Source organism: Ailuropoda melanoleuca, chromosome 2 (assembly GCF_002007445.2).
Source record: "Ailuropoda melanoleuca isolate Jingjing chromosome 2, ASM200744v2, whole genome shotgun sequence".
In the NCBI taxonomy this organism is placed as follows: domain Eukaryota; kingdom Metazoa; phylum Chordata; class Mammalia; order Carnivora; family Ursidae; genus Ailuropoda; species Ailuropoda melanoleuca.
In genome coordinates, this window is record NC_048219.1 from 35,482,329 (window position 1) to 35,507,471 (window position 25,143).

The following is a 25,143-nucleotide window of genomic DNA, read 5'->3' on the forward strand; positions in this document are numbered from 1 at the left end:
TTTATTTTAAGCTTTTATTATGGAAACTTCAAACATATACAAAAGTAGACAGATTATACAAGGACTCTCCATGTACTCCTTAGCTAGCTTAGACAGTAACAAGGTCATGGTCATCCTCGTTTCACCTAGGCTACCAGCTACTTTCCCCTTTCCCATATTACTGTGAAGCAAATCCCAGACGTCATATCACTTCATCTGTAATTTATTTCAGGAAGTATTAAAGCCATAGTACCCTTTAAAATGTAAAGACAACACCATTATTACTTTTTTTCCACGCGAACCAGACTATCACTTCTACTATCAGAGAATTTAGTTTATAACTGTAGGCAAATGGGCTTCCTAATGCCGAACCCCAAATGACATAGACACATCTCCGGGCACGGGCAGTGCTGCACCACACAGGCCTTCCCAAGTGGGGTCTGCCTTCCTGTTTAGAGCTGATAGAGTAGAGGGCCAGATGGCTGCGTGGTGCCTTCCAGCACCTGTCTTCCTAACAGAAAAGAGCAGGACAAGTCACCTCTGGTTTCTACTTCCAAACTCTACAGTCTAGAGAATAGACAGTGAGCAGGGGAAAAGGACCAAGAAGATATGGAAGGGTACAAATATCAGAGTGAAATGGCCTCCTCGCTTCCCATTCATCTTGATGACTACCTTCTTCCATTTGCTTATTCAGCCCTCATATAGTGAGCACCTGTCATGTGCCAAGGACTGTGTTAGCTGCTTGGGATACAGAGGTGATTCATGGCTGCTCGACAGAGGTGTGGGATCAGTGGGGGAGGAGACAGCTGGTGAACGGGTAGTTCTCACGAGGCAACACTGGGACAAAGGCGGAGCTTCTGCAGGAACACTCAGGAGGGAGTTTGGTCCAGGCCCAGGGTCTCAGCTAAAGATGATTTTGGAGAAAGTGACTTCTATGCTATTTAGTAGGGATAATATTCTGGTGTTTTAAATCCGAGAAAGAAGGTAGAACTTTTCTGCAGAAACCAGCCTGGTGGGGGGAGGGGATGTCTAAAATTAGATTACCACTGAGTAAAAATTTAGGGCAAAAAATACTGTTTCATAAATTATGTGCTTTCTTAGAAATTAAAACCACAGGGGGGTTGGATCCTGTTTATCTTTGCCAGTTTATTAGAGCTCAACTTTAGCAAGAAGAAACATCATGACAGGGTATTAAGTACAGATGTTCAACATCCCAATAGTACGTCCAAAAATGAGGCTTTTTTCAAAAACACTAATTGTATAACTTAGGACAGCCTTTTCTATTTGGGGCTTGAGAGGACTTGCAGTGAAATAAGATTTTAAAAATAAGAGTAGGAAATCATGCCAAGGGTCTCCGATATTACCAACTTGTTTGGGCCTCAACTTCCCTTATCAGTTAATGGGAATATCACTGACTGCTGTACTCACTCTCTTAGGCAGATTGTCAGGACAAACTGGGGTGACAGACGCGCTGTGCTGTAGACAGTTACGAGTCCGAGGCATAATTTTGAGTATCATCTTATAATGAAATACAAATGGATGCCAGCCTAAAGCAGAGTATGTATTTTTAACCTAATCAGTTGCCTCTGGCACCAAATACTCAACTTTGCAGCTGTGGCCAGAAAAACATGAGTAAGGCAGATTTGGGAAAAAATTCACCTATGAAAGAAATACATTTTAATGGGAAAAATCCTTACTAGTGCCATAAAACAACAAATAACAACAACAGGGGAGTGGGGATGGAGTTAACAGTTCTTCTCTCTCTCTTGGAGAGAGATTAATACACTACTATGCCAGGTCTCTTTAGGATACGGTGATAAATGGAGATAACCTGTAAGAGTAATTCACAATAGATGTATTCTTTTTTTTAGTAATATTTTTATTATATTATGTGAGTCACCATACAGTACATCCCCTAGTTTTTGATGTAAAGTTCCATGATTCATTACTTGCGTGTAACACCCAGTGCACCATGCAATACGTGCCCTCCCAGATGTATTCTGTTCCCGCTTACTACCTTTGTAGCTTTAGATACCTACTGAGAGAATATCACTTCTTTCATTCATTCAATAAACAGTAATTGACCATAAGCTATGTGCCAAGTCGTGTTCTAGGTGCTAGGATTCAGCAGGAAACGGAAGAGAGTTTAACAATTCCCTGATCTTCTGGAGCTCATATTGTAGAGAGGGAAGAATATTGTAGAGAGGGAAGAAAGTCAGTGCACAAAACAGTGAGTATAAAAGGCAGGGATGATGTAAGATGGTTGTACATAAGCAGAACGTAGGGGTCGGGAGTGGTGGAGGTGATGGTGTGACTGTCCGTAGGGTGGCCAGAGAAGGCCTGTCTGAGAAGAGGAAATTTGAACAAAGACCTGGCAGAAGTGAGAAGGTGAGCCCTGAGACTGTAGAAGAAGAGCTTTCCAAGCAGAAGGAACAGCCAGCACACCTGGGCAGGGTGGTGAGAACAGAAGGAGTAGAGTAGGGGGAGGTGAGGTCGAAAGTAAGGTGGACGGAGTCTGGCAACTGGGAGTTGGGAGTGGAGTAAACTACGTAGGCTCTCACAGGCCATTTTAAGGACTTGGGCATTTACTCTGAGAGAGACCAGGGAGCAGAGAAGTGATAACTCCCGAGCTTTTAACAGAAACACTTTGAAGGTTTTGTTGAAAACACATTGCTAGGGGCAAGAATTAAAGCAGGGAGACCAGTTAAGAGGCTGGTTTTTTTTTTTTTTTCTTAAAATCAATAAATATAATGAGTGTTTTCTACCTGCCAGCTGCTGTTTTAGGCACAAGGGATGCAAAAGGGCACAAAGCAATCCCCTTTTCTGTGGACAAACAGTAATCAAAGTAGAAGTAAATTAGTAAGTTAGGGACCAGGAAGTCCAACGGAGAAGGCTACAACAGGGAGGGAGGTGGTGCGCCCTTGCAGGAATCCAGCCGCCAACATGGGGCAGTGTGGGTGGGAAGAATCATTTGAAAGGGGGAGCTGACAGGATTTGCTGATGCATTAGATATGGGTTGAGAAAAAGAGAGAGAGAGGGAAATCAACAATGAGTCCTAGGTTTTTGACCTGGGCAACTGTAAGGATGGAGCTACCATGAACGGGGATGGGAAAACTGCAGAAAGAACCATTCTGGGTGAGGGGCGGGGACCAGAGTTTGGTTTGACCAAATAATGTTTGACATGTATCTTACTGGTAATACTAATTATAATAGCATCCTACTTATGAAAGCTCTGTGCAGTTTGCTGAGTTTTTCCACGTGCATCATGCATTAATTGGGAAGGGCTCCTTTTCAAACATGTAATACACTGAGTGTATAGTCCTCAGAGTCCTAAGGACAACAGCTGAAGAATAGGAGAAATATCTCATTATGTCTGGGCCTGTTTGTGGTATGATGATTCAAAATGCACTATTCTTTTTCTTAATTGTATTGTAACATCCAATTTTTATATATTAGGTTAGTGCCAGGATCACACTATAAAAATGGACTTTTCCGAAAAGAAATTGCAGATTGGCATCATAGCCTAGAATTATAACGAAAAGAAAGAATGCTTTTGGATTATGATGGAAGATAAAACATGTGTCTTTTCTTTTTTTAATTAATCAGGAACACAAAATCTCAATTTAAGGATGCATAAAAGACTCATAAACATTCTTCTCCATGCCTTCTTAGCCATGAACTTTTGATTTTTTAAAACTAGAACTCTATTAAAGTAGAAGCATGCAAGAACAAGTTTCCTTTATTGTTTATTTTTATCTCTCCCATGAATCTTACATGCATTCATTATATGAATGAATATGAACCTGTTAACTAAGAATATAACAATAATCTATGACCGGGATGGAAATTTTGTAGTATAATCATTAATGTATGTTCAGTGCTTTTCAGTTAGCAAAACTCTTCACGTGAATACATTATCTTTTTTTTTTTTTTAAAGATTTTATTTATTTATTCGACAGAGATAGAGACAGCCAGCGAGAGAGGGAACACAAAGCAGGGGGAGTGGGAGAGGAAGAAGCAGGCTCACAGCGGAGGAGCCTGATGTGGGTCGATCCCATAACGCCGGGATCACGCCCTGAGCCGAAGGCAGACGCTTAACCGCTGTGCCACCCAGGCGCCCCCATTATCTTGTTCTGTCTTCCTAAGAGCCCTGTGTGGTCGGGATTTTATAGACAAGGAAGCTGACATTAGAAAGTGCAGATGATTTTCCCAAGATCATACTCCCGTAGAAGCCTGGTAGGGACTCAGATGCAGGCCTTCCCATGCTCTTTCTACTATCACGTACCTACCTCAAATTACAGAGCAATGTGACATGATTTCTGGTTGCTGGAGAGCCACAACTGCCTGCTTATCTGAAATTAATAACAACGCAACAAAGCACTGAGCTTTTACTCATGTGTCAGGTACTTTAAAAGTATTTTTATATGTATTATTTTAATTCCAGTAATTCTATGAAGTAAATATTTTTGTTAGCCTATTAAGATGACTTTCTCAAGGCTTCTCAGCCAGATGTAGTGGGATCTTGATTCGCACCCAGCCACCTTGAACCTGTAGTTCATACACTTGGCCATAGTGTCCTATAGGTATCTTCGCATTAGCCCAAAGCTTCCGTGTTTTTGCTGTGAAAACCCTACAGGAGAAGTACAGAAGATGACATTAGTTGGTCATCTATCCTTTAGTATGAATTGGTTTCTGCTGCTGAGAGTAACTCTTATTGTCAGGGAAAGGAAGAGAACAGAAGATTTGGAAGGAGATGAAACAAAAACAGCAAAAAGGCAAAAAATAGGAAATGTTGATAAGGGCAAATTTCCTTTATTCTCCAAGACTCCCAAGAACTTGGACTGTTGATAAATGCTTTGAAGAATTATTTTCTGAGTTATCATCCGAATAATGACACCTCTCCTTTTCACCAACTCTTTTCCTTAAAATGTATAACACATTGTTGTAATCAGTGATTAGATTTAGAGCAAGCCAGTGAATGATGTCACGTTTTCACAATTTTTAGATGACGTAAGGACTCTGTTTCCTCTTTCAGAGAAGAACCAGTGGATAACTACAAAAGAGCAAGGGAAAAGAAATGTTAGTGGCTTCCTTTCACAAAACACTTTTTCATTATTAATGCTTGAACTCTTGCATTATTCTTTTTCTTTACATTTTAAAAATTACATTCAATGAAAATTCATTCTTTGCTGTATACTTTGAGATTTTATAACAGCATAGATTTTTTAAAAAAATTTTTACTTGAATTTAATTTAGTTAACATATAGTGTAGTATTAGTTTCAGGGGTAGAATTTAGTGATTCATCAGTTGCATAACACTCAGTGCTCATTCGAATCATCAAGTGCCCTCCTTAACGTCCATCCCCCAGGTACCCCATCCCCTAACCACTTCCCCTCCAGCATCCCTCAGTTTGTTCCCTATAGTTAAGAGTCTCATATGGTTTGCCTCTGTTACAACCAATTCCACAGGTAGGACAGAGAACAATTCCAAAGAACTCCCTTCTCATTCTTTCTTACTCTTACGTTAGTGTCTGATGTCACTTAGTGCCAGGGAACTCATTTTATGCTGATCTGTTTTCACATTGCTGTCATTTTTTGTTGTTTTGTTTTTATTTTTCCACATTGGTTGTAATTTCTCTACCAGCTCTGCTGCTCTCTCCATTATATTTCAATGTTCTATAGTCTTCTGAATTGGAAAGAGACCTATATACATGCAATATTTTAATATGTGACAAGAGTGGCATTTTGTATTAGAGGAGGGGAAGGGATTATTCAGTGAAGTCTATTGGGACAACTGAGTAACTGTCCAGAAAAAAAAGATTCCTTACACCAAAATAAATTCCAGCTGGAGGGGGAAAAAAAAAAAAGCAAGCATACAAGGTTAAGCTTTAAATACCACATAAAAATACAGGACAATTTTTTTTAAATAATATTGGAGTGAGGAAGAACTTTCTAAAAAACACACATACAAACCTGGAATCCATGAAAGGAAAGACTGACAAATTCTACTCTAAGAGTATCAAAAATTTATGCATGGGAAAAAAACCCACCATAAACAAAGTCAAAAAGACAAAAATGAAAATGGGAAAATATTTGCCATACATGTAACAGAGGGTTAAATTAACATATAAAGATCAACAGAAAGATTTTTTTTAAAAGATTTTATTTATTTATTTGACAGAGAGAGAGACAGCCAGCGAGAGAGGGAACCCAAGCAGGGGGAGCGGGAGAGGAAGAAGCAGGCTCATAGCAGAGGAGCCTGATGTGGGGCTCGATCCCACAATGCCAGGACCACGCCCTGAGCCGAAGGCAGACGCCCAACCGCTGTGCCACCCAGGCGCCCCTATAGAAAGATTTTTTAAAAAGGGCATAAGCATAGATAAATGGAGAACATTTTAAAGATGTCTCATTCGTGTAGCATAAAAACAATATAAATTAAGACTTGGGTGGTATTTTTACCTATCAGATCAACAAAAATCAGAGAGTACCTCGCATAGTCTTGGCAAGTGTGTGAAAGGCACTCTTCTGCACTGTTAGAGGATTGTGAATTGGTTTATTCTCTTAGAAGACAATGTAATTTTTCATATATATAAAAATACATATGAATATTTTATATATTTATGTATATAAATTTCACATATAAGTAATAAATACACTTGGATATGTAAATGCAGGTGCACATCAGGTATTCATTGATTATAATAAAAGATTAGTAATAACCTAAATATCTAACAAGAGTATATACATTAGAAACCCTTTAAAAATAAAGAGACAAGTCTATATGAGTTATGTTAAGTCAGCAAAGGAGAGTCCTAAGAAGTATGTATAGAATACTACCACAGAGTGGGGGATGTATATACACATTTGCTTGTGTGTTGAAAGATAGAAACTGGTTTGTTACAGACTAGCTCTTTGGTACCTTATCCACTGAGAATGAAAGATATTACTGTTTTAAATCCCCTTTTATAGCAAATATAATTATTTTCAAAAATATTTGTCTAATGATATAAAAATTCTTCTTTATATAACCTTAATCACTATAGTTACCAAAATTCATTCATGGTGGTGGTGGGGGGTCCCCATAAAATCGTTGGCAATTTTTATACATCTAGATTTTAGCTATACTAACCCAAACTTCGGATATGATAGCAGAAAAATGTGTGATCTTTCTGGTACAGAATAATATTCTTTTTCCCTTCACAGACTGCATGGAGCTTAGTGTAAGGTTAGCATTTTCATTTTCCACAGCCAATATTTGGTCCCAATTTCTGCTTAGGAACCCATTGAATACATAAGACATACTGTCTTAAATCACAATTTTTCATAAGTTCTTTCTGCAGAGTATTACTACTCTGTGTACAATCCAGTTTTGCTATGTTTAAATTTGCAAGGGAAAAAGGATTATTGAAATTCAGACACTTTGATAGGTATGTTCATATGCATTACCTTAATTTCATTTGATTATGATTAGAAATCTGCAAAATTAGAATTGTTAGGCCTCTTTTCAAAAAGAGAACGCTGAAACTGAGTCAGGCTTCAGACTCAGGTCTGTTGGACTCCTGTGCTTTGTACTCTACCAGGACACATCCGGTGTTTAGAGATATAATATTGTACGTACACCTGTCCTCTGAAAATCCTAAGATTCTCCATAAAGCAATTGTATATTATTCCAAGAATAACATAGGTTTGCATACATTGCATTGGATGAAAAGTAGAGGAACAAGAGCAGAGTAAGAGATGGGCGTTATAAAGGAGTGGCAGAAGAGAACGGGCAATGGATGATTCCATTCGTTTAGGTTTCATAATCTATTCAAGTCTTGTTTTTTCCTCAGTTTGTTATTTTTTTTCAAGATGACAGAAATAACAAGTGAGTTTTAAGATTTTCTCAATCAATGTAATACATGGCAGTGTAGGAAACTTGGAAAATATAAAGCATAAAAAATGAAATTATATTCTTCTGTAATCAATTACTATGAACATTTTGGCCTATTTTTTCCCTTAATGCATGTCAGTGTGTGTATTTGTGTGTATATGTACACAAACACATATAAGGTGATTGTGACCTTGCTGAATATAGTATTTTGCATGCCATTTTCTTAATCAGTATTTTACACCTTTTCCCATTTCATAAAAAATTGGGAAATGTGATTTTAAACAATGTGTACCTTTGCCTCTATCGGACACTAACTTTTGCCCCAATCTATGAAATATGCTTCAGCGTATTTTTGAAAAGACATTTTTGTCCCCAGCTTTAATAATTACATTAGGATACATTCCTAGAATTGGAATTACTAGTACCAACAGTGTGAATATTCCTTTTGATATACATTACCAAATTGCTTTTCAGAAAGGTTATGCCAATTCACACGTTACTTGTGAGTCTGATCACAACATTAACCCATGAGAGGTTTAAGTTTTATTTTTTGTAAGTGTTGGAAGGCAGATGTCTTGGAATGTAATACTCTTAATCAGATATTGGAATCAATGATCCCTGATTGGATGATTTGGCATTTTTCTTCAATTGTTTAAATATAGCATATAATGGAATTTTGGGGATTTCCCATCTTGTTGGCCAAGCCTCTCTTGGGGATTACTTTCTGGACTGCTCCTGTAGAGGGTGTAACCCATTAGACATTCACAGAGGGATGGAGCCTTAAAGGGCTATGCATATTGGAGTAAATAGTATTTATTATGCTGGACTCTTTATATATAGAAGCTCAAAGAGGTTAATTGGCTTGCCAAGATCACATTTCAAATAAGATTATGATCAAGTGGATTCAGTCCAGGGTTTTCTGGTTCTAAAATTCATTTTCTACTGATTACCTTGCATTGCTGTAAAAACAAAAGTATTACTTGGGGGTTTTCAGGTTCTGTTTATGTTTATTTAAGATTAAAAATTACTGGAAGTTGTTTAAAAATCATTTATGATCCCATTCTTCAGAGGTAATCATTTTATGTGCCTATTTTCCAGTCATTTTCTATGCATATTTTAAACATAATTGATCATCGTGTGCGTGCATATATGTGTCTATGTGTATATATACAGTTTTATAAACTGATTTTATTTCATACTATCAACATGTCATGGTGTCATTATTATTTTAAAATGTGCTTAATGACTGCAAAATATTCCAACATACGAATGAAGCATTGGCTTATAAGGTGGCTCTGGTTTGTTCACAACTCTTTATAAGTAATGCTGTAATGAACATCTTGGAGCATAAATCTTTATCTGTACCTTTTAAGTATTGGTCAAGGATAAATTCCCAGAAGTAGGTTTCCAGAGTTACACTGCCTTTTGAGAGGCCGCAGAAGCCTTTCAAAAGGGAGCAATCCAATATATTGATCGAAGTTTCTTTTTTTAGTAAACCCCAGCTGAACCCAGGGTTTATTCCCTATGGCTATTTAATATAACCTTCACCTGTGCCTACCACGTACATCGTTGCTTCTGATCAATATATATGTTCTATCAATCATACAACACACAGCATTTACATAAAAGTAAATGACAGTTACAGAGTTTGGATTAGCCCTCAGAAATAAATTAAATGAACTGAAATAAGCCTCTATTCTTATCCTTCACAGCTACTACAAAAAATAATGTTTTAGGCAGTTTAAATAGACCGCCTACAGGAAACAGTCCAAAGTGCCTGCTTATTATGACACCGATTTGGGTAACACAAGGTCAGAGTGTCTCCAGTTTGCAAGTTGTTCTGATCCCCTTCTCTCTGTGCACACACGCATGGTCTTAGACTTTCCTTTCTGCATATTTTACCCCAAATCATGTGATGTAGCTAGAGCCCTTACTTCCCTGTGAGGATCCTTAATACAAACAGAAATACCAGCAGAGCAAAACCATCTGGCTGAATTGCCTCTTCTCAAGATTTTTGTGAACTACTGGCACATTAGCCATGTCATGCAAATTGCTACCATACATGTTAAGTAATGCTAATATATTAAAGTTAGAGTTCATTAGCTTTTCAGGAAGAAAGCTTATGGGTATGTTGTTCTGTAATAATTTACTAGCAATAAGTAGGTTTTAATTTCATGCCCTGAGGGCTGTGTCTTTTTTTGTTGGTAACTTGTTTGTAGAGACAAAAGATTTACAGAGATAATAGAATGAGGTAACTGACTGCACAGATGTGATCAAAATAATGGAAATTCAGTGTGGTTATCTTCTAGATTCCAAACATCTGGATGACAACTACAATATCCATTCAGTCATGTGGGAATTTCTAAATCTCTGAATACTGGATCATGTGTGAAGAAAAGCTGTCTATTTCCTTGGCTGTATAATGATATTAATAACGTTAACCCAGGCCCCATAAACTTGTCGATACCGATAGATTTCTCTAAAGGAAAAACACTCCAGTATCCCTCCAGCATTGCTTTGTGACCTTGCAAGAAAATAGTGTTCTTCAAGTTCCTAAATGAGTTCAACAACTGTAATGGGTTTCATTTATAAATTAGCCAATCTATTTTCTGATAGTTTCTGCTTTTTTTTTTTTTTTTAAGAAATGAAAGTTTTCTCATGGGGCTTTTTGGTTTGGGTTTGTTTTTTTTTTTTTTTAAATAACGTGATAGTGCAGTTAAGAAAAGATGCTAGAAACTCAGGTATTTAATCATCTCACTATTTAAAGTTTGCAACTGAATGCTTTTTCAGGCACTTTTCCTTCACTGTCAGGTGTCACTGATAAACATTTAATAAAATTGTGACTTGAATACACAGGGATCTGTTCAAGTCTGCATTCCTGAACTTGCTTGGATGACCTCTGTCCAATAACTAGCACATTCCTGGGCAGGTGGTAGAATCACAATAAGTCTATTTTGAATGAAATTGAATTTTTGACTGTGTATTCTTTAGAGGGGAAATCCCCACATGTGAGTACGCCTGAGTTTCTGAAAACGAGGGAACCTGTGACATGTATAAGATATGAAGGGACCAGTTTAGAACGTGAGGATATCTAGTTGTCTTAGCGGTGTTTGGAATGGAAATTTGATATCTTTGTTTCTTTTGTAAATTATTTCTTCTTCTTAAAAGAAAAATAATTTTAATAGACTTCTTCCCCTCCGTTTTCAAACATTCAGGTCTCTGATTCTTAACATTTCAACTTCCCGTGTTCTATGATAAAACATAATTTTCGGTGTCCTGCCTTTTCTCCCTTCCCTCTGTGATTGATGCCTCCGCTTCCTGCCTCCGCGCCTTTGCTCGTGCCGCTTCCTTTGTGACCCCCGATCCATCCAAACCTGCGGGCTGGCGCGTCTTTTACAGCATTGTCGCAAAAGCCAGCCTATCCTCATTTCCTCTGTGCCGCTTTTCTTGTTCTCCTGCCAGGTGTCACTTTTCTGCCCTTTCATATCTCACAGATTCTTAGTTATGTCACCTTTAAGCACCCATATTTTCATTTTCCACACATATCTCTCGCCATTGATGCTAGCATTTCTAGGATGACAGCGTGTCTTGCTCACCTTTGAATCTCCCATCGTGCTCAGCATAGAGCCTGGCATAGAGCAAGCGTTCCTGAGAGACAGACAGAGACAGAAGGAGAGAGAGAATGAATATGAATCTATTAAATATATTGAAATACCTCTCTTTCTTGCACTCTAGAGGTTAGCCTTGGTAGAGTTCAAGGGAGTGAAGAAGGGTGATGTTCACTCTTTTCCTATAGTTGGAGTCTGACGAAACGGAACACAGGTCTCTCTTCAAACTTCGTGTCAGTTTGTAGGTCAGGCTGCCTGGGTTCAGGGGACTTCATTGCTTCCTGCGTGTGGAATTAAATGCGGCACCTCAGAGTGCACCAGGTCTCTCACATTTTCTTCTCTGCCAAGGTGCCTCACTGTGTCACTGACCCTAGCCAGGGCAGAAGAGCTGACCGTTGCTCTCCTCAGGCAGCTCTCAGGCAGTTCACCTGCAGATGAACTGGCCCCTCGGGCTCCCTGCTGAGGGGCTTCATCCAAAAGGCAGCTGTCCCTTCACACTCACTCCCCACAAAAACATCTGTCTAAATGTTCTCCCTTTCCTCCCCTTCAGTGATTACCGTATATTTTAGTGGTTGCTGCATTTGAACTAGACCTTGAATCTGTCTGCCTACTTTTACTTTTCTAGTTTGTCGGATTTGGGTGATTTTAATGATATGGTTTTCAACTTAAGGAAACATCAACTTACAATGGTACACATATTTTAATATTTTAATGTCTTTTTCTTCAGTCGTATCTTATTTCCAAAAAGAAGGAACGCTCCAAGCATCTCAATTCAAAACAGTGTGAGCCCCTTGTTAACACCATGGTCAGATTTAGATTTTATAGGTGAAGGCTATTACAGACTCAGAATGGATTTATGGGGAAATATCATGATTCCTTTATCCAGACACATCCTTTTTTGCCTTCCTATTGAGAAAACAGAACAAAACAAAACATGACACCTTGGGGACAACGAAAGTAGGAATTCTGTTTGACTTGCAGGAGGTCAGTTCCATGCATTTCTGAAAACAAAAGAAAAGTCTGAGTTCTCCCAGGGAACCCTAACTGCACAGTGGTGAAGAGCAGATTTAACGGGTGATCTCTGCCACTGTCCCTGCCCACTCTCTCATGCTCCCCCCACAGTCCCCGCTAGAGATAGATTCCAGCGTTCCCAGAAGCCCTGTAAAAGTAGTGCTTATGAAGCAAAACTGTTCTTGAGCCATCCTTCCAACTGATCATGCTGGGGCAGGACTTGCACGGCCTAAGTGAAGCATTTTATAGTTAGCAATGCATATGGTAAGTGGGTAACACAGAAGAATGGGATTTTCTGGATATGGGATCAAATTCTGATCTGGGATTGTCCTACTTATCACTGTAGCTAAGGCCAAACTTAGACTATAGGATAATGGGAAGAAATACAAGTAGAAAGAGGAAAAATATGATCAGATTAGTACAAATAAAATGGTGGAAGCTTCTAATAGGAATGTTCATCCCCTAACGTTAGGAAAATAGTCGACGGTGATATTGCTCATGTAGCTTAAGATGCTGCTAAAAAAAAAAAAGAAAAGAAAAGAAAAAAAAAAGCTTCTGCTTCAGAAGCAGCCGAATAATCAATAATTTGATTTCTAATAGTCACGTTTGCCATGAGGACTTTTACAGCGAGATCATATAAACAAATTGATTTCCCTGTTGACTTTATCAGAAAATCATCAAATGCCCCTGAATCTTCAAAAAAATGCCTATAATAATCTTCCCAGAAAATTATTTTCTGGATTTCATGATTTCCTGAAGCTTTTCCTGCGGCATTTGATTATTGCTGCTGTAAATAACGCCAGAATTATAATTAAGAAAGATATGAATGTGATATCATAGCAGAGTAAATACAGTTGTATATAATTAATTACCACATTGCCCCCTTTACATAATTTTATATTCATGTTGAAAGCTCTTAACTGTGCATGTATAATTAATTCGCTATGGTATATGTGGTTGTTTTAATAAAAAGTTGCAATTGAGGTTTTTGTTGAACAGTGTAAACTCCCTTACTCTACTGTTTCTTTGGGAAAATCACATTTAACTAATGTCACATCATTTCTGGAACTACATCCTGTTATAGGTGAACTCTCTGCCTATTGTAACTACCATAATGGAAGATGAGTCAGACTTTCTCTCTTCCTTCCCTTGTTTTCCCTGTGTCCTTGAATTTTCCCAGAAGCTATATTTCTATAGAATAAATGTCCCTGGGCACCATTTCTTCCATTTGATGACTTGGGTACTCAGAGATTCCCAGGTTTTTGTAGTTGTAATACCCTTTTTTTCTTTCTTTCTTTCTTTCTTCTCCTCCTCCTCCTTCTCCTCCTCCCCCTCCTTCCCCCTCCCCCTCATCCTCCTCCTTCTTCTTCACTGCATTCAGAATTTAGAATTTTACTGGGTATTGAATTTAGCCCTACTGCAACCTGCTTAGAATACAACAGGGTAGCCAAGAGAGTCCCAAGACCCCCATGGTACCAGAAGTGCCACAGAATAAGTGAACACAAATATTANCTCCTCCGCTATGAGCCTGCTTCTTCCTCTCCCACTCCCCCTGCTTGTGTTCCCTCTCTCGCTGGCTGTCTCTATCTCTGTCGAATAAATAAATAAAATCTTTAAAAAATAAAAATAAAAAAAATAAAAACCGGACTGAACTTTGAAGCAGTTTTAGGAGTCTATGAAAGCATGGGAGGCCTTCTGGGATATTTTGAAATCAAGAAGGCAAAGCTTGTCTCGTGTCTGAGGAAGGCAAAATATCCAGTTGTTAGCCTCATAGCAGTTTTGAGTGACTAAATTATTTGTATGCTATACCTTTGAAATGGCAAACTTTAGGTCTGGCAAACAATAGAGAGCAGAATGTAATGCAGACCTTTTCAGGTTTAGTAAACTTGCTATGGTCAATGGAGAACTGTCTTCACAGAGAAAGAGAAGGAAAAAAAATGCCATGACTCCTAGGCTCACTCAGTGTGCTTGTCTCTGATGTCCCCAGTATAGTAAAAGCATCCTAGGGAATCCTGCTATGTGTCTGTGATGACTAGTGTGGCCCAAGCACACAATTCCACCAGAACTCACATTTCAGCCTCTGTCATCAATCACTTAGTCATAGTACCTTAGCATACCCTTCATGCCTTTTTGTTGTTGTTGTTCCTTCTCGACCTACCTACCTATTCACGTGTGAAAGAACACTTTCTTCCCCCTAACCGCTGAGAGGTTTGACAGGTTATTTCATCTACCAGCTTCCTCCTTATCTCTCCCACATCCTCTTTATGCCCTAGGAGCAGGTAAATTCACTACTGGGTAATTATAGTCTACCATTTTCAATACATGACTTTCTTCGGAGACTTCTTAAACCATATCAAAGCAAAGCAATAGACTGAATAGAGCAAATAATAAAGAATATTTTACTGAACTTTTAAAAACTTACATTTCTCCCATACCAGCGAGTGAGAGGCATGTACAGAATGGCTTTAAGCAGAAGTTATTTCCCAAATCTGCTCAATTTAGTCTAACGTAGGATGGGCTGGAGAGGAAATCAGTAGAGTCACGTAGCTAAACAGTACATCACATGATACATTTTTTTATATAAGCATTTACACACACACACACACACACACATTTTATATAAAACTATTCCTGGACAGGTCCTTCTAAAGCAAACACTACAACAAAACTTGCTTATTAATAGAGGATTCTCATGTTCACCCTCTGTTGCATGCTGGTTTAACACAGCCATACCATGTGACCATCACAGATCTGTGTGGGTGACTTAGCTCTTACCAAAGATGACCAGCAGGACTTGGGCCAGAGTGGTAGAAATTTTATCGCTAGATGTGCTCAACAAGGGAAACAAAAGTCTGAGCAGTTTTCTGTAAAACAGAAAATCACAGAAAAGCAGATGATGCCAAAAAGGAAAAAAGAAATCTGGCAAAGGAATTTGTTATTATTCCCTCAGTCATATGGGTTTTTAAAAATTGCAAATCCTTTTCATCTCTTAGATGGAGTGTGTCTAGGGTTAATCCGGAAAATGTGGGCCTCTTACAACTATTGTTAAGAAATTTGAAATTAAGCAAGAGTCTATCTAAAAGTTCTGGGACAAACAAAGAATGTGAATAAATATTGGGAGTTTGTCGTAAAGAAGTGAATGGCAGGACACCAAAAGACCAAATGCACATTTGGATTTATAAGCCGATGAAACAGCAAAGCCGCTGAGTTTTTTTCTCACTAGAGTGAAGCTCTTAAATATAAATATAAAAACCAAAAACATGTACATGAAAACCAACAACAAAACTTTGATGTATCGTGAAAGGATAGCAAACCGAAGTGTGCTTTTAGTGTGAGATCTTGGTTTACATGGGTTCTTGATAGTTTGTGCCTTAACAGAAAGGTTCTAGGATGGGAAGACTACAGATGTTAATATTTTAAGCACATCTTGTGCTTCATAGAGATTCTGGATACTCTCCCGAAGCCTATAAAGACAGCTGGTTCTCAGTGGTTTTCCACCTCCTTTCTGGAGAAGCCATTAATTCCTTCTCTAAAGACTCCTTCTCAATATTTAGCTATAGAGGCACAGGAATGTCTCATTATTTTTGGGTGTGCCGTAGTGTAAAAAGCAAGGTTGTAAAGTGAACTGCTCTCCTCCCCTTTCTACCTAATTTCTTTCTCCCTATGCTCTAAGGACTAGGATATCTCTTTCTGGCCCCAAAGCTCATGTTTAACTCCAAAGGTATACTTTGCAAATGTCCTGCATGTTCTAATTTGTATGATGGAAGGAGAAAATTCATCTGAGCACCAATTTGACATCATTTTATTCCAACAGTCTTTAGAACCCAACACCCCTTCCCTTTTATGACTGTCTAAAATGCCCTCGCTAGCCAGATCCCTTTGCTAGCTCCAGTGTTTGCACATTTCCTTGTTAATCAGCTGCGTAGGCTCGGAGACTGTGTGTTTTGGTGTTGTTTGTGTGTGCAATCTCGTGCTGCTTCCTGAACGCATGTGTCCCTTCCCTTCACAGCCTACTCGACACCCAGCACCTCCCCCGCAAACCGATTCGTCAGTGTTGGACCACGGGATCCAAGCTTTGTAAATATCCCTCAACAGACACAGGTGGGCCGCTCTCATCTTTTCTGTATGTGGTGCAGCTTGTTTTATTCACCAGGTGCATTGTAACTTGTCTTTTGGCACGCAGGCTGCATTTCCCAGCCCCTGATTGGTCCCCTTTCCTCCCAACCCCAACCTTCCCGGCCCTTCAGCCACATTTCCCTGTGTCCTCAGAAATCGTGGAAAACGCTGTCTGCGATTTTTGTGTCTCGTATTGAGGGGCAGAGGAGGAAGGCTTCTGTGCCAGAACTCCTTTCACTATGGCAAGAAAGGTTTCCCAGAGCTAGATAGCGTGTTTCTGCGTCTAGGAATTCATGTCTCTCCACTTGCAACCAGACAGAAGTCTACCCCTGCCTGGAAAAGTAACCTCTGGCTGCCTGTGTAATCAGAGTGCATCCTGGGAATGGGGGACGAGCCACTCTTCTGTTTTGTTATAGGGTCCCCAGGAGCCTGACAAGCTTTCCGAAAGAAAAGAAAAGGGTTCATGAGTCCTATTAGGTTGCTGGTGTTGGTGCAGAAATAGATGGTGTTTGTTACTGGCTAGGCTGGCCACTAGGAAGCAAGGTGCAGTGGGGTGGGAGGGGTGTATGTGAATATGACATCATATTTTGAGGTAGGTGATTGAGAAGAGATGATACTAGGACATCTAGAGCTTGTTTTTCGGTAGATGTGTTTTGTGCTAGTATAGGTAAAAGAGAAGAAATCTCTTTTAAAGGTTTTGAAATGGCTGCTGTTAGACACAGTGAGAGACTTTTGGAGTTCAAAGGTAGTGGATGTAGAGATATTTACAAGTTTGTGAAATAGAATTAGATTCAAGTTTTGAAAGGAATGACTCACTGATTTCCTAATTAGAATGTAACCATATACCATCATAACTGACATAAAGAGAGTATTTTGTGAGGTTCTCAGCATGTTGTTTGAGAAAAATTCTCTGAGATATTTTGTGCATATGCCCGGGTGTGTATTCTCCAGATGCCGAATTTGTAACTACTCATCTTTGTTTATAAGAATAGGACCAGATGCTTATCAACGGGATAGATTTGCCTTCCTGGGTCCATTTGCTCTCTCTCTCTGTAAAGGATTTTAGTTTATTGCTGTGTCGACAGTGCAGGTGAAACTCCAGTGCCTCTGAAGCCTTCCTTACGGGGAAGCAGGGTCACGGAAAGTACAGCCTCCAGGAGGCAGCTGGGAGGAGAGGGGGAGCAGGAAGGGAAGGCAGAAGGTTAACTCTTGAGTTTCCCACCTCTGCTCTTTTTCCTGAAACTGTCGTGTCCATGGCATCTGGGATGAACATCTATTCAGGACCTCCCACAAGATCATTCCAGTGTGTGGCTTATGTCCCCATACCCCCAAATGCTTAACTGGTGAATTTGAAGTGGAGTGATAACCTCAAAGGCATTGACATTTCCCTTTGTACTTTTGGCGCATGTGTTCAGGTTCAGTGGGAAGGGAGAACTGGGGACAGTGGCTCTATATTGAATGATTGCTTTTCTCAAAGCACCAGTGTGCTCGGGTTACTTCATGAAGAACCTCAAAAATGCAGTTTGGAAATGTCCCGCTTGTATTTTACATCGTATTTTTTGTATAATCTGTGATTTACCGCACTGAAATGGTATCCCATGTTCCATTCAATTTGTTTCTCTATAATCAAAACGTGTTATATTCCAAAATGGCTTTGTTTCACAAATGCCTTATTTAACCCAGAAACTGATTCTTCATGATGTTGACCACAAAAATTCAATTCTTGAAAATCCAGATTTTCCACGCATCTGGATGAATGATGTCATTTAGACCCAATTTTGGCATCTGGAGCTGAATTTTTTTGGTTTCTGTTAAATATTTGGCATCATACGGACAACAGCTTAAATGTTTCTTATCACAGTTACACCTGCCACGTTTGTCTTGAAGAAAGCCTTCCCCAATTGTCTTAGGAGAAACTGTGCTAATGAAGTTGTCATTTTTTTTCCGAAAAAGGAAAATATGTGTATGTGTGTGTGTATATATATATAGATAGATAGATAGATAGATAAATAGATAGANGTATAGATAGATAGATAGATAGATAGATAGATAGATAGATAGATATATGATGTATATATCCTGAGGTGAAAATTACGTGCTCAGAATATTTTAATTTCNATATATATATAGATAGATAGATAGATAGATAAATAGATAGATAGATAGATATATGATGTATATATCCTGAGGTGAAAATTACGTGCTCAGAATATTTTAATTTCAAGGTGTATATATGAACTCTTTTTTTAGAAAAGGAACTACTTTCTGGAACCATTTAGAGTGTTAGACATACATAGATAGAGGTAAAAATGGTCATATCCTTTAAAAATGATCTCCTTTTTGCGAAGACATTAGTTCAGAAGAGTTTTTTTTTTTTACAGGAATTGTCTTAGACTTAATTTAAACATGGCCTGCAGATTAGTAATTTTCTAAGCAAGCTTGCATTTGTTCTCTATTGATACTTTTGTTAGTAAGCATGAAACTTGTATTAATTGGGAGGACAGCATTTTGCTTTCTACCTTTGGAGAAGTAGAAATTGAAGAGTCACCCAAGCAGATACTTGAGCTTTACAAATGCGGGAGAGGTAACCTGCACATAAATCCATGAACAAATGCAAAGTAAAATGGTGTCCCTTGCTCCAAAAGGCCAGTTCCCAGTGGAAATCTCTTCAAATGCCTAAACTTCAACCTATGGGAGACAGATTAGTTATGGTCTCTGTTTTTTCCTAACAGATAGAACTTGAACTACTACACAGACTTTGTAAATAGTCAGCTTTCAGTTTATCATAAGACCTTTCTTTATACAAAGTATTCTTTAATTATATACAACTTCTATTCATTGAGCATTTTCTATGTACTAAGTACCTAAAGTATATTACCCAACTAATCTTTCCAGGCACCCAATAAGATAGAAATAATTATCTCCACTTTGTAGGTGTAGAAACTGAGACCTAAAGAGATTGTTCATTTTCCCATGACCATAAGCAGTGAGAAGTGGAGCAAGAATTTGTACCCAGTTTGCCTGACTCCAAGGCCTGCGTTCTCTAACCACTGTGCCATACAGCCTCATGAGCTGGTGAGCACCTTTCCCTGTAGGTATTCAAAGCCTGACTGATGCTCGGCGCTCAGGATTACTACTGGCATACTCCCTGCTTTTAAATCTGAGACTGCATTAAAATCTAATCCTTAGTATATACCCAAGAGAATTGAAAGCAAGGTCTTGAAGAGGTATGGGTACATCCATGTTCTTAGCACCATGTTCTTAGCACCTCAGCCAAAAGGTGGAAGCAGCCCAGGTCTCTCATCAACAGACAAATGGAATAAACAAAATGTGGCATATACATTTTAATGTGTATCTTCCATGTTACCGTAGTATATAGTATATAGCATTTGGCCCTAAAAATGAAGGAAATTCCCCAGTATTGCTACATGGGTGAACCTTGAAGATATGATGCTAAGTGAAATAGGCCAGTCACAAAAGAACAAATACTGTATGAGTCCACTCATGTGAGGTCCCTGGAGTCATCAGATTCATAGAGAGAGAAAGGAGAATGGTGGTTGCAGGGGAGACAGGGCGATGACAGAATGGAGAGTCATTGTTTCATGGGTATGGAGTTTCAGTTTTGCAAGGTGGAAAGAGCTCTGGAGATGGTGGTTGTGGTTGCACAGCAGTGTGGCTGTACTGAAGACCACTGAACTGTCCACTTAAAAAATGGTTAAGACAATACATTTTATGCTATGTGTATTTCAACACAACTTTTAAAATGTAATCGTTAGATAAACTCGAATGGCCCTTTCACTTCTTAAGAGCATAAAAGTCTGTAAAACAGACAGGATGAGTAGACAGTTTATCAACAAAATCTACTGTGAGTGTGTGCTGACCTCTCTGAAAATACTATTTCTCATGCCCTGCACATAGTGGGTAGTCAGCACATATTGCTTGAAGCTAAATGATTCATAAGGAAGTTTAAAAATAATGACTTTTTCTTATTACAGTCATGTTAATTGTGGAAAATACAGATGGGAAAAATAATAAAAATCACTTGTAGTCCTACTGTTAACATTTCCATATAAATTCATCCAGACTGTTTCTGTGCATAAAAGTGTATTGCAAAAATGAGATCATATTATATACACTGTTTGATAACCTGCTGTTTCTTCCCTTTAACAATATATTATGGCCTTCTTTCCATGTAAATTGGAAAAATTGAATATTGGCTTTTATTGCACCAATTCATCATCTGTAATGATTGGTAGGGAAAGATAACGTGGATAATTGAAAGCCATTTTTTCTCCTCCTTCCTTTCCAGTCTGTTTTTTTCTCCAGAGAATTCCTCCCTTCTCTGAGACAGAATTGCCTTCTTTTCAGCCTTGCCCTGAGCTAGTTTTCTTTCAAACAGCCTTGCAATGGCGTTGTATATTTCACCCTGGCTTTTGGCTGTGCGTGAACATTCCTGCCCAGTTATTGGTCCCGTTCTGCCTCACTTGTCTGTTATCTCTGCTACTCTCATCATTTGCCTTCTATCCCTCTGCATCCTCCATTTTGGAACTCACCATTGAAAGGCGGGGTGGCCACCCCCCCACAGCTTTCGGAACATCCATGTGTTTGGAGAAACCATGACCCCTTGGCCCCACCCTGAATCTCTTCTTTTTCAAATTTGTCCCAGGATGGTTGATACTAATGTACAGAGAAGTGTCTGGGACATAGAGTATTTACTTCAGTTGGACACTATTAACGTCCCCTGCGCGCCTACCAAATGGTCTAACGTAATAGAGAACATGCTATCATCTCAAATAGCAGCAAGCCAATGGCCATTTCAATTGCATCCCATAATTTAATCTGATCCCTGAAAACAAGAGCCATTAAGAGGAGGCATTTATTTAGAGAAAAAAAAGTTAATATTTCATCATCAGGTAATAAATAGAAATACCAATTCCCACACAGAAGGACTGAGCAAAGAACTCATTTTGATCCAGGTTCTAGTTTAATCAGAATGTTCAAGTAACCTGCAGAACTCCAATGAGAACTCCAATGAGAACTAATTCTTTAAAATGAAAAATGAGTGCAAACAATATTTAAAAACAGGCATTTCTTCCCTGCCACCCAAATCTATCACTGTTCTGCATCAACAGAATTGGGGTATCTGAAATGCTATTTAAAACCAAATTACCATTTGGGTTATTAGAAGAATCGCTTGGCATGGCATGGGCCTGATTTGTTGACAAAAAGGCACAGGTGCTGTAACCTTTGCTTAATAAATCATTTAGCTGCCCGGCTTGCGAGCAGTGTGACTGCCTTTGCTTCCTAAAATTTACAAACGTACGCACAAGCCACACACTTCGCTGTGCCGAAACCCAGCTGATCTGGAGAGGTCCCCGCGTGGCTGAATTATGGGCATGTCACCCATTGTCTGCCTTTGGTGAGAATGAACAAGGAACGTGAGGAAGCAGCAAATATGGAGAACGTTTCGATCTGTTGTCATTCTGTGTCATATTCCTAAAGCTCTGCTTGAGAAACCAAAGCATGGACAATCCACAAAACTCTTCGTAAGTTTCTCTCTTCGCTTGCTCATCGTTTCTTACAACATTCCCAACCCCTAGAGATGAGGAGTAACAATTCTCCTCAAGCTGTTCAAGGACTAGTAGAGGACACAGATGTAACAAATAATAATAATAGTAATGACAACAACAACATTAATAATGCAGCGTGATACCAGTAACAATAGAGATTTGCCTAAGAGGCTTTGAGGCTGCAGAGTTGGGTAATAGAACTTTCCAAAGAGTGGAAGGGGCAGAAAGGCTAAACCATTTTTCTGCCCATGTCTANACCACTTTGGTCTGATTCTCATATAATTTACCTTTTTTCTTCCTAGCTTTAATTTTCGCCCATTTATCCATGAGCTGGTAAATGAGGCTTTATTTGAGCCCATCCTAAAAGGAGTGACATGTCTGTTGGTTTCTGTCTTCTCTGGACCAAGCGGATAAAAGTAGAGTCCTTTCCCTCTGCAGTCGTGTCAGCCAGCAGCTCCCTCACCCCTCATTTCCAAGAAACTCCCCTTCCTTGTGTAATGTTCTCACCCAGGGGACCAAGCTCACCTGAGATGACACTCAGATGGTCAGAAGCCTTCCCCGCCTCCTCCCTTACCCTGCCCTGTGCTGCCTGCCTGAAGGAGGTTAGATAGCCACGGAAGTTCAGGGAGCAGCTGGAGAGTTGCAAAGGCAACAAACAGATTTCCAGAGAGGAGGGGAAAAAAAAAAGTATCTTCCCTCTCTAGTTAGAATTGGATTTGAGCATTTCGGTTACAAGCCCACACAATGACAGGTAAAAGTGTATCTCCTCCTGACTTAGGACACAGTAGGAAGTCTTATTGGTCAAACTGATACTCTGTCTTAAGCATCCACGTGTGCCTGAAGTTGCTCCAGTACTCAGAGTCTTCTGAGGTTGATGCTATTGTCCCCATTTTACAGATGAGGAAACTGAATTTTCAGAAGAATCCATCCGCCCCAGGCAAATGAGGTAGCCAGGATTTGAACCAGTTGGTCTCTCCAATTTCTTTTTCCCAAATGCCATCTGCATGCTTAATTAGCGTTGGTGAAATGTTACTGACCATTTTCTTTTTAAGATGGTCTAGAATTGACTCATCCTCTTACATCAAGGAATCAGAAGCCTAGAAATTGGGTCCCGTGGGATAGGACTGATGTTGTGCTTGGTTCTTCTGAAGACCTGCCCCAGTTTCCTATTAGTTCATGCATCTGTAAAATAAGACTCAGCTCATTTTCTCATCCTCCCTGGGAAAAAGACCTTTACTAATGATGTTAGTCTGCGTCTGTGAGAACAGCTAGCCTCTGCCCAGAGACCAGATAGCAGAGCAGCTAAGATTGTGGGCTTCCTTTTCAGATCTTGGGTGGAGCTTTTCCATCACTTAGAAGCAGTATATAGGTTTCTTTCTTTTCTTTCTTTCTTTCTTTCTTTCTTTCTCTTTTTTTTTTTTTTTTTTTTTTTTTTTTTGGTTATTCTTTTCATTTTTCTTGGTAATTCCGTTTTTTTAGTCTGGTTTATTAACTGTAGAATGGTGATTGATTATATGATCCCTGATGGTTGTTTTAAGTCTTAAATGCTACTGGTGTAAAGAAAGTAAATGCTTGGCTCCAACGAAACATTCAACAAACGATAGCTTTTATTGTTTGGTTGGTAACTAAACTCTTATATTTAAGTAGTATTTTCTGGATTACAAAGTATTTTCTCACTTGATCTTAAGAGTAACCCATCGAAGTAGGCAGAACCATTATTATTGTTATCCCCATTATACAGATTAAAAAACAGAGGTTTAAAGAGAAGTGACTTCCCCGGAACCACATAGCTAGGGATCAGTAGAGCCAGGACACAAACCCACTTCTAATTCCCAAGCCCAGGTTCCCTTCAATGTGCCCCATTAGGCAAGGTCTTGAGTGAACCTTTCAGCACATCCTCGTCTGCTGCTACGTGGATATGGCCACCTACCTGCCAAACTCTGGTTCTGAAACAGCCATCTAGCAAATTAGGACAATCCCTCCCCTAAAGATTATAACCCCATGGATCCTTCCATTGAGCATCTGCCCTAAAGATAACTCCAAAGCCTAATTAATTGGGCACATCTATTCCTCTGCACACCATTTCTCCCCTTCAGCTCAATTGTGCCCCAAGATAGAAGAGACTCCCCAAGAGGAAGCTCTGTCTCTGAGGGTGGTAAGGAGTGGCAGCAAATGAAAATACCTCCCCCACTAGACCCTGAAGGGAAAGGCAGTGCCTGGTCATTTTTTTCTCTTATGTTCTCATCTCCAGTCATAGGTGTTGAGTAGTAAACAACACCTCACCAGGATGAATTACTCATGCATCGTGCTCCCCCTCCCTCCAGACTACTGTGGGCTAGAGTGAATCCTCCCAGCCTCCCATCTCCCACACCAGCCTGTGCATTCTCTGCTGATATAGTTGGTGGGTGACTCACTGATAGGTTATGGGATACTATCAAGATATACAGAACCCTCAATAAACAGAACCCTCATCTTTCAGTTTTTAATTTATTTTTTTTAAAGATTTTATTTATTCATTCGACAGAGATAGAGACAGCCAGCGAGAGAGGGAACACAAGCAGGGGGAGTGGGAGAGGAAGATGCAGGCTCATAGCGGAGGAGCCTGATGTGGGACTCGATCCCATAACACCGGGATCACGCCCTGAGCCAAAGGCAGACGCTTAACCGCTGTGCCACCCAGGCGCCCCTCAGTTTTTAATTTAGCAGCACATTTTAGATGTCCTCAGCCACAAACTTCACTTCTGGGCAAAGTGAGAACATCACTTCTAGGTACAGGTCTCTTTTACCTCCCTCAGTTGTTTTTTTTTGTTTGTTTGTTTGTTTGTTTTTTAAGGTAGGATTTTATTTATTTGTTTGAGAGAGAGAGCACGAGCAGGGGGAGAGGCAGAGAGAGACGGAGAAGCAGACTCTCCACTGAGAATGGAGCCGGACGTGGGGGCTCGATCCCAGGACTCTGAGATCATGACCTGAACTAAAGGCAGATGCT

General features: G+C 39.5%; 1 protein-coding gene across 6 annotated transcripts in view; it reads left to right on the top strand.

The window, feature by feature from the left end:
• Positions 1–25,143, top strand: part of NFIA (nuclear factor I A) — a 586,444-nt gene that overhangs the window by 523,151 nt on the left and 38,150 nt on the right. For 4 of the 6 annotated variants that reach the window (XM_034653513.1, XM_034653517.1, XM_034653520.1 and 1 more), the window contains one exon: positions 16,481–16,572. The exons of the other annotated variants lie outside the window; for them this stretch is intronic. In XM_034653513.1, the coding sequence (XP_034509404.1) occupies positions 16,481–16,572 (92 nt within the window). The remainder of the gene's footprint in view (positions 1–16,480; positions 16,573–25,143) is intronic. 6 annotated transcript variants of the gene reach the window in all.